Source organism: Oncorhynchus masou, chromosome 24, assembly GCF_036934945.1.
Source record: "Oncorhynchus masou masou isolate Uvic2021 chromosome 24, UVic_Omas_1.1, whole genome shotgun sequence".
NCBI classification, from domain to species: Eukaryota; Metazoa; Chordata; class Actinopteri; order Salmoniformes; family Salmonidae; genus Oncorhynchus; species Oncorhynchus masou.
The window spans coordinates 39,898,192-39,913,982 of record NC_088235.1 but is presented as its reverse complement, the minus strand read 5'-3'; the positions used below and the strand labels follow the sequence as shown (position 1 = coordinate 39,913,982).

The window sequence follows — 15,791 nt, the reverse complement described above, 5'->3', positions numbered from 1 at the left end:
GGATGTGTCGCACTACATGAGGCAAAAGGTGGTCACACCAAGTTACTGACTGGTTTTCTGATCCACATCCCTACCTTTTTTTAAAGGTATCTGTGATCAACAGATGCATATCGGTATTCCATGTCATGTGAAATCCATAGATTTAGGGCCTAATTTGTTTATTTCAACTGACTGTTTTCGTTGCATGATCTCAGTAAAGTCTTTGAAATTGTTGCATGTTGCGTTTATAATTTTGTTCAGTGTAAAACGGAATTATAAATAAAAAAAATGTATTAACCTATTTGACATCAAAGATGGTTTAGAATGCAGTGATAATTACTTAAACTGTCACGGTGACTCTGAATTATTCTGAATTATCCGTATTCTGAATCATCCACCCAATTGATCAAAGGAATTTGACAAATCAGGCGAGATTGGGGTGCTGGTAGTTAAGTATTCTGTCATAACATTTACAATCCTTCATCATTTTCAGTCCAAATTCAGTGGTTGTTTTTGATGCCACTTAAATGTGGTAGTAGTCACATTATCGGTATCAAACTACAAAACAGCTATAAAATACCTGTTCCCTATGAAGGTCATGGGACCTTGTGCCCGCCTACCTTTATTTCATTGGTCGAGAAATATTCAGGAAGTAGGTCTACTGCAGCGGGATCCCATTGGATTGGTGTGAAACACAGAGTGAGAAAATATCCAATCGCATCACTCATGTCCTCTAGCTTCAAACGTAGCAAGCTGGGTCCTGCCATTCTATTGCTTCTTTTCAACTTGAACAGCGGCGTTTCCTCCTTATATACGGAGCTTGTTCAAATTAAGATACTTCTATCACTATGGCCGCCTACAAGCTGGTGTTGATCCGCCACGGCGAGAGCAACTGGAACCAGGAGAACCGATTTTGTGGCTGGTTCGACGCCGATCTGAGCGAGACTGGAGAACGGGAGGCGAGGAGAGGAGGACAGGCCCTGAAAGGTGGATTCTAGTTCTATTTTATTTGACCAGCTAGTTACTTACATTGTAGGATACTATACCAGACACAACACATCAAATGTGTCCTCACTAATGCAATTGACTGATTTGTACATTTCCATTCTCTGTTTATCGAAAGTCCTGTGGCAGCAGCGACTACAGCAATTTCAAAGGCTGAGTTCCTGCACATTTGACATTTTTTTGCGGCTTGAAGGGATCTCAACTATTATTGATGATTTACAATCAAACATGTAGATGTGAAACGACTTTTTACCATTACCAGCAACGTTACGTGACAACTCCATCGATTTGACATAGGATGGAGGTGTGTTTTGGTGGTCTCCCGGTTGTCAATCACGCCCTCATTTCCACTTTGACCATGCCCGGATCTAATAAGGAGTCCATTAAGTGCACCCGGCTATGGCCTATTACGTGAATGGTCAAAAGCAGTGAGGAAGGAGCGTCTTTCTCAAATCAAACAGCAATCTTCGGCTCTCGTTCATGTTGTCAACAAGGCAGCATGATTCACTGGGAAGGCAGATAAGCTTTTGTATCAAATGCAATCACTTTTGCATGTGAAAACACAGAATCCTACTCATTACTCAACGTGTTGGTGGCCAAAACGGGGTCACCTGGCTCACGCCCGGACGCAGGCGGTTCCAAATCGAATGCAAACAAACGCTAACCCGGTTCGCTCGGGATATTAATAGAATGCCCTCTGGTGGCCTATTAGTTCAGCCCCCTTTCACTGTGGACAAATGAGCAACGGAGGTCCCGACTCCACCGCTTTTGACGTCAGAGCTTTTCCGAAGGATGTGAACCTGCAGTTCTTGACGTGCTGCTTCGTACAAGTAATAAAATCTAGCCTTATGGTATTGGTTACGGAAATATGTGGTGTTTGACTAAAGTCATATTTGACCCAAAACGAAGACCTAGTAACCCATGCTATGTCAGCTGATGAATTTAACCAGCGATGTTTTTTTAAATGTATTTTTTATTTCACCTATATTTCACCAGGTAAGCTAGTTGAGAACAAGTTCTCATTTACAACTGCGACCTGGCCAAGATAAAGCGAAGCAGTGCGACACCAACAACAGTTACACATGGAATAAACAAGCGTACGGTCAATAACACAATATAAAGTCTATATACAGTGTGCAAATGGCATGAGGAAGTAAGGCAATGAATAGGCCATAGAAGCAAAGTATTTACAATTTAGCAAATGAACACTGGAGTGATGGATGATGACATTGCTTGCTTGAATTATGTAAAAATAGTCTACAGCAGTGTCCAGGTGTTGTACTCTCCATCATATCCACTCCTGGTCCTGTAGACCTAGCATAAGCTTTTGTCCCAACCCAGAACTTGACCATTGGTTGATTTCCTAGTCTTACACTGTTGATCCATCTGTCCATCCACCCACCCACAAATCATCATGAATCAAAAGCGATCACAACCTTTCTCTTCCTCAGATGCTGGCTATGAGTTTGACGTATGCTACACCTCAGTTCTGAAGAGGGCCATCCGCACTCTTTGGCTGTGTCTGGACAGCATTGACCAGATGTGGCTTCCTGTCCACCGGACCTGGCGCCTCAATGAACGCCACTACGGTGGCCTGACGGGGTTAAACAAGTCAGAGACCGCTGCCAAGCATGGAGAGGCTCAGGTGAAGATCTGGAGGCGGAGCTTCGATATCCCTCCTCCCTCCATGGACCCAGACCATGACTTCTACACTATCATCAGCAAGGTGAGGGACATACAGACACGCATTCACATACACTCACTATTATGGATAAGCATTTGCCTGATATATGACATCAGACAACAACAGAATATAAATATTTATTTAGGCCAGCTCACTCACATTGGGAAGAGCCTATAGTGGAAGTCTTGACAGATTTAAATGTTGTTGACGATTGGGTTTCTCCCTGTGCTAGTATGTTTGAGGGCTACAGTAAAGCACATCTCAAAGTATCACCATGTGTTTTGCCCAGTTCATTGATGCACCGGCGCCTTAACAGGAGAGATGATCAGAGTATGGGCTGCAAGGCATCCGTCATGGCAACCCAGTGTTATGGATTGTGTGGTCTGCGAGGGGAGAGCTTTATTTACTTTTTGGCAAACTCCAAGCGCGCTGTCATGTACTTTTACTGGCGCCGACAGAGATGGCCGCCTCGCTTCGCGTTCTTAGGAAACTGCAGTATTTTTAAAATTATTTTATGTGTCATTTCTTACTGTTACCCCGGGAAATCTTAAGTCTTATTCCATACAGCCGGGAGGAACTATTGGATATAAGAGCAATGTCAACTTACCAACATTACGGCCAGGAATATGACTTTCCCGAAGCGGATCCTCTGTTTGGTCCACCACCCAGGACAATGGATTGGATCCCAGCATGCGACCCAAAACAACAGCGCCGCAGAAGGGGCAGACGGCGCGGTCTTCTGGCCAGGCGCTGTAAATGGGCACATCGCCCACCGGTACCGAGTATACTACTTGCCAATGTCCAGTTGCTTGACAACAAGGTAGATTCAATCTGAGCAAGGGTTGCCTTCCAGAGAGACATCAGAGATTGTAACATTCTTTGTTTCATGGAAATATGTCTCACTCGCAATTCAGTACAGCCACCTGGTTTCTTCACGCATCGCGCCGACAGAAACAAACATCTCTCTGGTAAGAAGAAGGGCGGGGGTGTATGCCTTATGATTAACGAGTCGTAGTGTAATCATAACATACAAAGTCAAGTCCTTTTGTTCACCTCACCTAGAATTCCTTAAAATCGAATTCCGACCGCATTATCTACCAAGATAATTTTCTTTGATCATAATCAGTCGTGTACACCCCCCCCCCCCCCAAGCCTCGACGGCCCTGAAAGAACTTCATTGGACTCTATGTAAACTGGAAACCACACATCCTGAGGCTGCATTTATTTTAGCTGGGGATTTTAACAAGGCAAATATGAAAACAAGGCTCCCTTTTAATTTTAGCAGCATATCGAATGCGTGGCCCGGGCTGGCAAAATCCTGGATCAATGTTACTCTTAACTACCGCGATGCACACAAAGCCTTCCCTCGCCCTCCTTTAAGCAAATCTGACCTTGGCTCCATTTTGTTGCTCCCAGCCTATAGACAGAAACTAAAACCGGAAACGCCCGTGCTCAGGTCTGTTCAATGCTGGTCCGTCCAATCTGATTCCACGCTTCAAGATTGCTTAGATTACGTGGACTGTGATATTTTCCTGGATAGCGTCGAACAACAACATTGATGTATACGCTGATTCGGTGAGCAAGTTAATTAGCAAGTGCATCGGCGATGTTGTACCCACGGTGAATATTAAAACCTTCCCCAACCAGAAACTGTGGGTTGATGGCAGCATTCATGCAAAACTGAAAGCGCGAACCACTGCTTTTAAACAGGGCAAGGCGACCGGAAACATCAACGAACACACAGTGTAGCTATTCCCTCGGAGTGTGGTGTCAGGAAAGTATATGTATATACTGTACTCTATACTCTATACTGCATCTTGCCTATGGCGTTCAGCCATCGCTCATCCATAAATGTATATGTACATATTCTTATTCATTCCTTTGTTGTGAAATTGTTAGATATTACTACATGGTCAGATCTAGAAGCACAAGCATTTCGCTACACTCGCATTAACATTTGCTAACCATGTGTATGTGACCAATAAATTGGATTTGAAGAGTGGCTTCCGTCTGGTCACTCTACCATAAATGCCTGATTTAGTGGAGTGTTGCAGAGATGTTTGTCGTTCTGGAAGATTCTCCCATCTCCACAGTGGAGCTCTGTCAGAATGATCCTCGGGTTCTTTGTCACCTCTGACCAAGGCCCTTCTCCCCCGATTGCTCAGTTTGTCAGGGCGGTTAGCTCTAGGAAGAGTCTTTGTGGTTCCAAACTTCTTACATTTAAGAATATTTGAGGACTCTGTTCTTGGGATCTTCAATGCCGCAGACATTTTTTGGCACTCTTCACAAGATCTGTGCCTCGACACAATCCAGTCTAGGAGCTCTACGTACAATGTCTTCCAACTCATGGCTTGGTTTTTTCTCGGACTCTACAGACAATTCTTTCGACCTCATGACTTGGCTTGGTTTTTGTACTGACATCCACTGTCAACTGTGGGACTTCATAAACTGGATTGTGCCTTTCCAAATCATGTCCAATCAATTGAATTTACCACAGGTGGACTCCAAGTTGTAGAAAGATCTCAAGGATGATCATTTGAAACAGGATGCACCTGAGCGCAATTTCGAGTCTCATAGCAAAGGGTCTGAATACTTATGTAAATTAGGTATTTCTGTTTGTTTTGTTTTTTACATTTCTAAACGCCTCTTCATGTTGTTGTGTGTAGATTGAGGAAAGAATTATTGTATCCATTGTAGAATATGGCTAATGTAATAACAATGTAGAAAAAGTCAAGGGAACTGAATACTTTCTAAGTGCACTGTACGTACATGCATATTCTAAAGGCCCAATGCATCTGCTTTTATCTCAATCAAATCACTTCTGGGTAACAATTAAGTACATTACTGTGATTTTATTCATCAATGGTTAACAATAAATAATTGCTTCTTGGCAGGAGCAATTTCTCAAGCAAGAATTTTGGTCTGAGTGACAATAACAGCTAGTTTTTCCCTCCCCAGAGGTTTGGAACTCTTTCTTATTGGTCTTAATTAATTTACCACATGGTGATGTCACCAGACAGGCCAAAACTCCATCCCACCAAAACGAGCTGAAATTAAAGGCCGTCTTTTCAAACCAATTTCACACTAAAAGGGCATTATCACCATATTCACAGTTATTCCAATCTCAGTGTGGAAATATGCACTCAGTGGCCAGTTTATTAGGTATCTTTGCCTCCAGAACAGCCTGAATTCTTTGGGGCATGGACATGTTACTCAATTGGTGTCAAGGAAAACATCCCCCCCCCCCACCAGCCTGTACCGTTAACACCAGGCAGGATGGGGCCATGGACTCATGCTTCTTACGCCAAATCCTGACTGCCATCAGCATGACGCAACAAGAACCGGGATTTGTCAGACCAGGCAGCGTTTTTCCACTCCTCAATTGTCCAGTGTTGGTGATCGCGTACCCACTGGAGCCGCTTCTTGTTTTTAGCTGATCGGAGTGGAACCCGGTGTGGTTGTCTGCTGCAATAGCCCATCTGTGACAAGGATGACGAATTAGGCGGTCCAAGATGCCGTTTTGAACACCACTGTTGTACAGCGCCATTATTTGCTTGTTTGTGGCCTCTTGTTAGCTTGCACAATTCTTGCCATTCTCCTTCGACCTCTCAACAGCTCGTTGATTTCACCCACAGGACTGCTGCTGACTTATTTTTTTTGATTGTCACACCATTCTCGCTATCCCTAGACACTGTGTGTGGAAAAACCCAGGAGGCCGGCCTTTTCTGAGATACTGGAACCGGCACGACTGGCACCAACAATGATACCATGCTCATGGTCATTCCTTTTGCCCATTCTAACATTAAATCGAACAGTAACTGACTGCTTCAATGCCTTCATATAGCAAGTGATGGCCACGTGACTTACTGTCTATAGGAGCAAACAATTTTTGTGAACTGGGCAATAAACTGGCCACTGAGTGTATATAAAAATTGTTTGACTGCGATGGGCCTTTAACAAAATGAAAGTGTGTGTGTGTATGTATGTATATGTATATATATCAGTATCACAAAAGTGAGTACACCCCTCACATTTTTGTAAATATTTGAGTATATCTTTTCATGTGACACTGAAGAAATGACACTTTGCTACAATGTAAAGTAGTGGGTGTACAGCTTGTATAACAGTGTAAATTCACCGTCCCCTCAAAATAACTCACACAGCCATTAATGTCTAAACCGCTGGCAACGAAAGTGAGTACACCCCTAAGTGAAAATGTCCAAATTGGGCCCAATTAGCCATTTTCCCTCCCCAGTGTCACGTTAGTGTTACAAGGTCTCAGGTGTGAATGGGGAGCAGGTGTGTTCAATTTGGTGTCATCGCTCTCACACTCCCTCATACTGACTGGTCACTGGAAGTTCAACATGGCAAAGAACTCTGAGGATCTGAAAAAAAGAATTGTTGCTCTACATAAAGATGGCCTGGGCTATAAAGAAGATTGTCAAGACCCTGAAACTGAGCTGCAGCACGGTGGCCAAGACCATACAGCGGTTTAACTGGATAGGTTCCACTCAGAACTGGCCTCGCCTTGGTCGACCAAAGAAGTTGAGTGCACGTGCTCAGTGTCATATCCAGAGGTTGTCTTTGGGAAATAGACGTATGAGTGCTGCCAGCATTGCTGCAGAGGTTGAAGGGGCGGGGGGTCAGCCTGTCAGTGCTCAGACCATACGCTGTACACTGCATCAAATTAGTCTGCATGGCTGTCGTCCCAGAAGGAGGCATCTTCTAAAGATGATGCACAAGAATTACTGGAACCATGTCCTGTGGTCTGATGAGACCAAGCTAAGCTTATTTGGTTCAGATGGTGTCAAGCGTGTGTGGTGGCAACCAGGTGAGGAGTACAAAGACAAGTATGTCTTGCCTACAGTCAAGCATGGTGGTGGGAGTGTCATGGTCTGGGGCTGCATGAGTGCTGCCGGCACTGGGGAGCTACAATTCATTGAGGGAACCATGAATGCCAACATGCACTGTGACATACTGAAGCAGAGCATGATCTCCCTCCCTTCGGAGACTGGGCCGCAGGGCAGTATTCCAACATGATAACGACCCCAAACACACCTCCAAGACAACTACTGCCTTGCTAAAGAAGCTGAGGGTAAAGGTCATGGACTGGCCAAGCATGTCTCCAGACCTAAACCCTATTGAGCGTCTGTGGGGCATCCTCAAACGGAAGGTGGAGGAGTGCAAGGTCTAACATCCACCAGCTCCGTGATGTCGTCATGGAGGAGTGGAAGAGGACTCCAGTGGCAACCTGTGAAGCTCTGGTGAACTCCATGCCCAAGAGGGTTAAGGCAGTGCTCGAAAATGATGTTGGCCACACAAAATATTGACACTTTGGGCCCAATTTGGACATTTTCACTTAGGGGTGTACTCACTTTTGTTGCCAGTGGTTTAGACATTAATGGCTGTGTGAGTTATTTTGAGGGGACAGCGAATTTACACTTATACAATCTGTACACCCACTACTTTACATTGTAGCAAAGTGTCATTTCAGTGTCACATGAAAAGATATACTCAAATATTTACAAAAATGTGAGGGGTGTACTCACTTTTGTGATACTGTGTGTGTGTGTGTATATATATATATATATATTTATTTATTGTATTCATGGTGCTCTTGTATATCACAAGGTCTTTTGGTGTTTCAACTCTGAGTTAATCTATTGCAGAGGAGTGAGATCAGAATCAATTGGTGACAGCGTCATTTGCACTGTCGGGTCGTGTTTAAAAATCACCAAGTAGGACTAGCAGAGGCATGGGCCTACTGATCTTTATATGCTAAACGTATGGAAATATGCAATGAATTTGTCTGACTTGTTCAATGTCCAAAAGCACTGGACAGTTGGTGTCTTCCTTCCCCCAAATTGTTTCATTCTTTTATTGTACCCTTAATTTATCAGATATGTAGTAGGAGAACACATTCTCATTTACAGCAATGACCTGGGGAATAGTTACAGGGAAGAGGGGGGGGACGAATGAGCCATTTGGAAACTGGGATGATACCTCTAGCCACCTAGCAATTTTATAACTAGCCATTTCAGGCTGTCAATCAACTTGAGTTAGTAGCTAGCTTGTCTATCTTAGCTGGCATGCCTGCTGGCAAGGTTGTCCAGCTCAGTTGGTGGAGATGGCACTTGCAACGCAAAGATTGTGGGTTTGATTTCCCACAGGGGACCAGTATGAAACTGTATGCACTCACTACTGTAAGTCGCTCTGGATAAGAGCATCTGCAAAATTACTAAAATGTAAAGTGTTGGTAGACTTTAGAAAAGCAAGAAATTACTGAATAAAACTCTCATTCCTTTCAATCTCCTAACCAGATTTGAACAGAAGCATATTTGGAAAAAAAATAAATAATACCCCATTCAGTAGAATACAGACGGCTCAAGAGGTATGCAGAAAAATGAACAAATTTTAAGCATGATGGCTGGAAGTTGGAGTCATAACCATTAAGTTATTTGTACCCCCTGATATTTGGGGTGCAATTCTGATATCTTACTAATTGGTCTTTTGACCCATCAGTTCATTTGCCAATAATTGGGCAAAATATCAGAATTGGGTGAAAAAGGGCTTTATAAATGCAATTGATTGACTGAAAGCAATATGGTGGTATGAGGGTTTAGGCCCAGGTTGCTGTTAGGCATTTTTCTGTTTGTTGACATACTAAATATCTCCATCTTTTATTTAGGACCGTCGTTATGGAGACCTGTCGGAAGAGCAGCTTCCATCCTGTGAGAGCCTGAAGGACACCATCGCCCGGGCACTGCCCTACTGGAATGACGAGATTGTGCCCGAGATCAAACGGGGCAAGAGGATTCTCATCGCTGCCCATGGCAATAGCCTCAGGGGCATTGTCAAGCATCTCGAGGGTAAGTAGTAAAAACTGCCTAGAACCGTGATCTCTGGAGAGCCACAGGATGTGCAGGCTTTTGTTACAGCCTTTCACTAATACACCTGATTTGAAATCATCAACTGTTCATGAACAGAATTAGTCGGATCAGGTGTGCCTATGCTGGGCTGAAACGAAAGCCTGCACACAGTTTCTCCCCAGGACTGGAATTTATTCTGCTTGGTGTTACGGATACAGTTATCCTGTGTGTGTATCCTGTGTGTGTGTTTCTTTTCTCTCCTCCCCTCACAGGTGAAAATCATCACTCCCCTATCAGTCAACAATCAATCATCAATCAAGACACACCTCCTCCAATTTCCTGACCTATCACAGTTCCTTCCCCATGGTTTAAAAACCCCATTTGTTTGTTCTAGAGCCCAGCTCAGCTCAGCTCAATCTCTCTGTAAATGCCATGTCTGTAGGTCTCTGTGTTTCACTCTCGCTTTGTGTCTTAACCTCTCTTTTGTTTTAGCACCTCATAGCACTTTGTCATCACCTGTGAGTATTGTTTTTGGTTATGGTGTTTGTGTTTGATTGCTGGTGGAAAAGGGGGAAACCAAGACAAGTCGCCCATGGGCATACACTACCCGTAGGTGAACATTGTTAAATACACTAGTTAGAACTGGGCGGACCACCCACTGTATTTTTGGTTAGTTAGTTAGCTGTTGTTAAAGTAGGCTAGTCTAGCTTAGGGGTGTTTTTGAATACTTATTGTTTCTTTCCTTGGGTCCAGCTCAGCCCCTTTTCCTGCTCCCCCCATTACCGTGTGTTTATAAATAAACCTAGAGTTTGACGGTAGATTTCAGTTGTCGTGCTTACTTCGTTCACACTTTTCCTTTGTCACAATAATAATTTGCATGAGTTATGTTACGAGTCTCATTACCATCCCCCCTAGACTGTCGGGCCAAAAGGGATTCGTAACATAAGTGGAGCCTCGTCCGGGATCTGTCATAACTGACACCCATGCCGCTCATGTAGATTGTTGTAGTGGTATAGTTCAGTGTTGAGCGTCATAGCTGAAGTAGCCTTAGTGTTTGCTATTTTCTTTGGCACTTGTGAAGTAGTGTAAAAATGACTACTTTTGATTTGAAATCTTTTTTGGATAACCCTTCGTGGGAGGTTTTTGACAAATGTCGTAGAGTTGATTTAATGACCTTGGCTGACCATTATTCAGTATCGATTCCGCAGAGTTTAGTTAAGGCGGAGGTGAAACGGCTAGTATTAAATGTATTGTTGGAAGAGCAGGTGCTTGTGTTACCGCTGCCTGAGACTACTACCCCTGTAGCGGATGTTGCTGCTCCTGTAAGACCATTGGTGTCTGATAATGAGGGAGAGGCTAAAACACCAGCCACATTGTCCCGTTTTGATCCACTCTCCCCACTGTCAAATGGTGATGCCAGGAGGGATGTCTGTTTAGCACAGTTCCAACTGGAGGTGGAAGAGAGAGCCCAAATTAGGCGAGAGACTCTCCAGTTGGAGATGTGTAAAATAGAGGCAGAAAAAGAACGAGAACAACGGCATTTAGAGATGTGTAAAATTGAGGCAGACAGAGAACAAAGGCAGTTGGAGTTCAAAATGCGCCAGATGGAACTTGAGGCAGAGACAGCGAGGCTAGCCTCCGGTCCTACTGTGCCTGTTTGTGAGCCGTCCTCACCTGCTGTGTCCTCAAACACGTTTGACATTAGTAGGCAGATTGCCTTAGTACCTTTGTTCAGAGAGTCAGAGGTTGAATCCTATTTTTGTGTATTTGAGCGTATAGCCGTAGCATTGAAATGGCCTGAAGAGGTTTGGTGCCTATTACTTCAGTGTAAATTAACTGGTAAAGCCCAAGACGTTTTGTCAGCGCTACCTCTGGAGGACAGTTTGAATTATGAAGTGGTCAAAGCTACTGTTCTTCGTGCCTATGAGCTTGTGCCTGAGGCATACCGACAGAGATTTAGGTCTCATAGAAAGTCTTCTAGTAAGACTTATGTGGAATTTGCTAGAGATAAGGGAAATCTGTTTGATAAATGGCATGCTGCTAGTAAGGTAACTGATTTCAACTCTCTCCGGGAGTTAATCTTGTTGGAAGAGTTTAAAAATTGCTTACCCGAACGCATTGTAGTTTACCTAAACGAACAGAAAGTATCCTCCCTGGCAGAAGCGTCTGTGTTGGCAGACGAGTTTGTGTTGACGCACAAGAGTGTGTTTTCGGCTCAAACTGAGAGTAGAGCCACTGAGTTTCCTACCTTTAGCCCTAGTCGTCCAGCAGTAGTATGTCAAGCACGCCAGAAGAATGAGCGTCGATGTTTCTATTGTCATAAAGTAGGACATATGATTAATGATTGCTTCCTGCTTAAACGCAAACAAGGGATGTCTCTTCGTGCCAAGCCACCAACAGGTGTTGCTCTAATTCGTACGGTTGTGAGGTCTGCAACAAAACAGGTGCCTCAGGGTAACTGTAGTTTGAAAGTCTCAGTCCCCGACCGCAGTTATGAACCATTCATTTTCGAGGGGTTTGTGTCCCTAACGAATGATGAAGCGTCTCAACGACCGGTTAAAATCCTTAGAGATACTGGTGCGGCGCAGTCGTTTATATTGTCTGATGTGTTGCCCTTGTCTGACGATACATACTGTGGTTCCAGTGTGTTAGTGCAGGGTATTGAAATGGGTTTTGTCCCAGTGCCATTGCACTTTGTGAAAGTACACTCTGAGTTAATCAGTGGAATATTCAGAGTGGGGGTACGCCCTATGTTGCCAGTGAAAGGTGTGACCTTCATAATGGGTAACGATATTGCCGGAGGAAATGTAGTACCCGTATTGGAAGTGTTGGATAAAAGTGACCACTCTCTCTCGAATGAGCTGGCCCAGAATTATCCACATGTGTTCCCCGCTTGTGCTGTCACTCGTGCTCAGGCACGACAAGAGGGTGATGAGAGAGATTTGTCGAACACTGTTCTGTTCAAAGAGGTTGATCAAGAGGATGGATTGTGTGATCCCTCTGAGAAGCATGGGCAGGTGCGCCCTGTTAATGCCAAGGTCTTGGCTATAACTGCATTCCCTGCACCTACCACCAGACGAGAGCTACTCCGCTTTTTAGGGATGGTTGGCTACTACCGTAGCTTCTGTAAAAATTTCTCTGCGGTAGTTGCTCCATTGACCGATTTGCTTAGTCCGGCTAGATCATTTGAGTGGTCCCCTGATTGTAAGAGAGCTTTTGAATCAGCGAAAGCACTCTTATGTAGTACACCTGTACTTGCTGCTCCTGATTTTGAACAACCGTTCAAACTTGAGGTAGATGCTAGTGCCAGAGGTGCTGGTGCTGTTCTACTGCAGCAGGACAAGAGTGGAGTGGATCATCCCGTTTGTTATTTTTCACGTAAATTTAATAAATGTCAAACAAACTATGCGACAATAGAACAAGAAGCTCTTGCTTTGTTGTTGGCTCTGCAATACTTTGAAGTATATATTGGTTCCAGTGCCCTACCCGTGATTGTATATACTGACCATAACCCCTTAGTTTTTCTCCACCGAATGTACAACCAGAACCAGCGCCTTATGCGTTGGGCGCTGATTGTACAAAATTATAATTTGGAGATCCGCCACAAAAAGGGTTCTGATAATGTGTTGGCAGATGCTTTGTCTTGTGTGTGAAAATGATTTCTGCATGTTTTGCAAGGTTGTTGCTTTGTTGGGAGTATTAATTGAAATACTGTAGTCGCAACCCCTAGGGTTGCTCTTTTAAGGGTGGGAGTGTTACGGATACAGTTATCCTGTGTGTGTATCCTGTGTGTGTGTTTCTTTTCTCTCCTTCTCCCCTCACAGGTGAAAATCATCACTCCCCTATCAGTCAACAATCAATCATCAATCAGAAGACACACCTCCTCCAATTTCCTGACCTATCACAGTTCCTTCCCCATGGTTTAAAAACCCCATTTGTTTGTTCTAGAGCCCAGCTCAGCTCAATCTCTCTGTAAATGCCATGTCTGTAGGTCTCTGTGTTTCACTCTCGCTTTGTGTCTTAACCTCTCTTTTGTTTAAGCACCTCATAGCACTTTGTCATCACCTGTGAGTATTGTTTTTGGTTATGGTGTTTGTGTTTGATTGCTGGTGGAAAAGGGGGAAACCAAGACAAGTCGCCCATGGGCATACACTACCCGTAGGTGAACATTGTTAAATACACTAGTTAGAACTGGGCGGACCACCCACTGTATTTTTGGTTAGTTCGTTAGCTGTTGTTAAAGTAGGCTAGTCTAGCTTAGGGGTGTTTTTGAATACTTATTGTTTCTTTCCTTGGGTCCAGCTCAGCCCCTTTTCCTGCTCCCCCCATTACCGTGTGTTTATAAATAAACCTAGAGTTTGACGGTAGATTTCAGTTGTCGTGCTTACTTCGTTCACACTTTTCCTTTGTCACAATAATAATTTGCATGAGTTATGTTACGAGTCTCATTACCATCCCCCCTAGACTGTCGGGCCAAAAGGGATTCGTAACACTTGGTTTCTAGGAAGTACTGGTCTGTGGTAGTATCGTTTTACTTCCTACACATTCTAATCTGCACATATGAAATGTGTGTCCATCTGTGTGCTCCTTATTGTTTTTGTTGACACTTTATTTGTTGTGATTGTTTAATTTATGTTGTCGTCACTGATTAACCATAACCCCTATGTGCTGCCCCCTGCAGGTATGTCTGAGGAAGCCATCATGGAGCTGAACCTGCCCACAGGCATCCCTATCCTGTATGAGCTGGACAAGAACCTGAAGCCTGTCAAGCCCATGCAGTTCCTGGGGGATGAGGAAACTGTCAGGAAGGCTATGGAGGCTGTGGCAGCCCAGGGCAAAGCCAAAAAATAGAGGGAGCACTTTGTGCATCGTGGAGTCGGAAGTTGTGCTTATTTACAGATCTAGGGTCAGATTTTATATTAGCCTCCCATCAATTCCTAACCTTCCGGAGGAAGCATGTAAAACTGACCTTAGATCAGTGTTTCTGGGAAGCTTCATTCTACTCCATGTGGCACAGAGTAGGGGTAAAGGGATATGAGTTGGAGGAGGTTAGTAATACTACAGACCTCAAAGGAGCTCACACACACACTGTGCTTGCAGTCCAAGAAACATAGCTACTAAGAATGTGTTCGTATTCAACCCTACTGTGCATAGAAAGTCTAACAAATGTGGATTATAAAGTAACTAATAAATTAGTATAGATTAATATTGACCAAGCCACTTCTATGGGGACAACTGACTACACTATCAAATCCGTCATCATTCCACTGGCTTATTGTGTCTGTTTCCCTGTTTAACAATGGATCATTGAGATTACGAATGTGATGATGAAGCCTAATTTATTTGAAAATATTTAGTCCTGCGTTACCATACTTCCTAGTCTCGCTAAAAAATAGTATATATTTAATGTTAGAAGAATATTCGCACTTTAAAAGTAAACAGTTATTTACACTAAACACGTAAGGTTGTACTGGTTCTTTTATTTTCCAATGTGCTCTCTCTGGTCGTACAATTCTCTGTAGAACCACTGTATCAGTAGTTAGAAGACTGTTTCCATCTCCTTCGAGAGCCATGGCAGAGACTATATACCCCTTTCTCCTCTGCCCCCCTAGCCTTGGATGCTACTTCTGTGTGTCGTTTACATGTCTAGTACTACTGTGTGTAACATGTCTTTCCATCCCATTTCCTGGTGACTATTGTGGCACATGGCTACTGTTTTGTCAGTGGGATCAAATGTTTGGTACCTGCTATGTCAGTCTGTTTCTGCTTCATCAGTGGCATTCAGGGCTAAACATTCATATTTCACAGCACGAAATAGATTGCACACGACAGACCAACTCTACTCTTCTATGTCCAAGCGAGCTGATTCTAAACATTACATTTTTATCTGCAACTTTGAGCATTCCACAACCTATGAATAGGCTTCATGGTGGAACATGCAATTTACTATAAGTTTACTTTTGCTACCCTGTATGCTGCTGGACCCCTCTAAATGGGGAAACTGCAGTGTAGGTACCTGCTCCTACAGGATATGCCGCTTATCCTTCTCCACCCATTCCCAAGGCTTTCTCTTTTGAAATTGTTGGCAATCTTATGACTGAAAATAAGAATTTGGAATAATGTAAAAATTGCAATGTACTTTTTAGATGTACAGCACTGAAACCTGTGCTGAACCAATAAATGTGTGTGGGAAGAAACATGATTTGGTCAGTTTACCTTTTTTTAAATTGTATTTTTATTTAATTTTATATCTT

The 15,791-nt window shown here is 43.6% G+C and overlaps 1 protein-coding gene across 1 annotated transcript; it reads left to right on the top strand.

Annotated features, from left to right (window-relative positions):
- Positions 1-694: 694 nt before the first annotated feature.
- Positions 695-15,736, top strand: LOC135512167 (phosphoglycerate mutase 1-like). The gene is made up of 4 exons (XM_064933888.1): positions 695-966; positions 2,436-2,710; positions 9,357-9,537; positions 14,219-15,736. Exons 1-4 carry the CDS (start codon positions 828-830, stop codon positions 14,386-14,388), a joined length of 765 nt encoding a protein of 254 aa, XP_064789960.1. The 5' UTR covers positions 695-827; the 3' UTR covers positions 14,389-15,736.
- Positions 15,737-15,791: the final 55 nt, after the last annotated feature.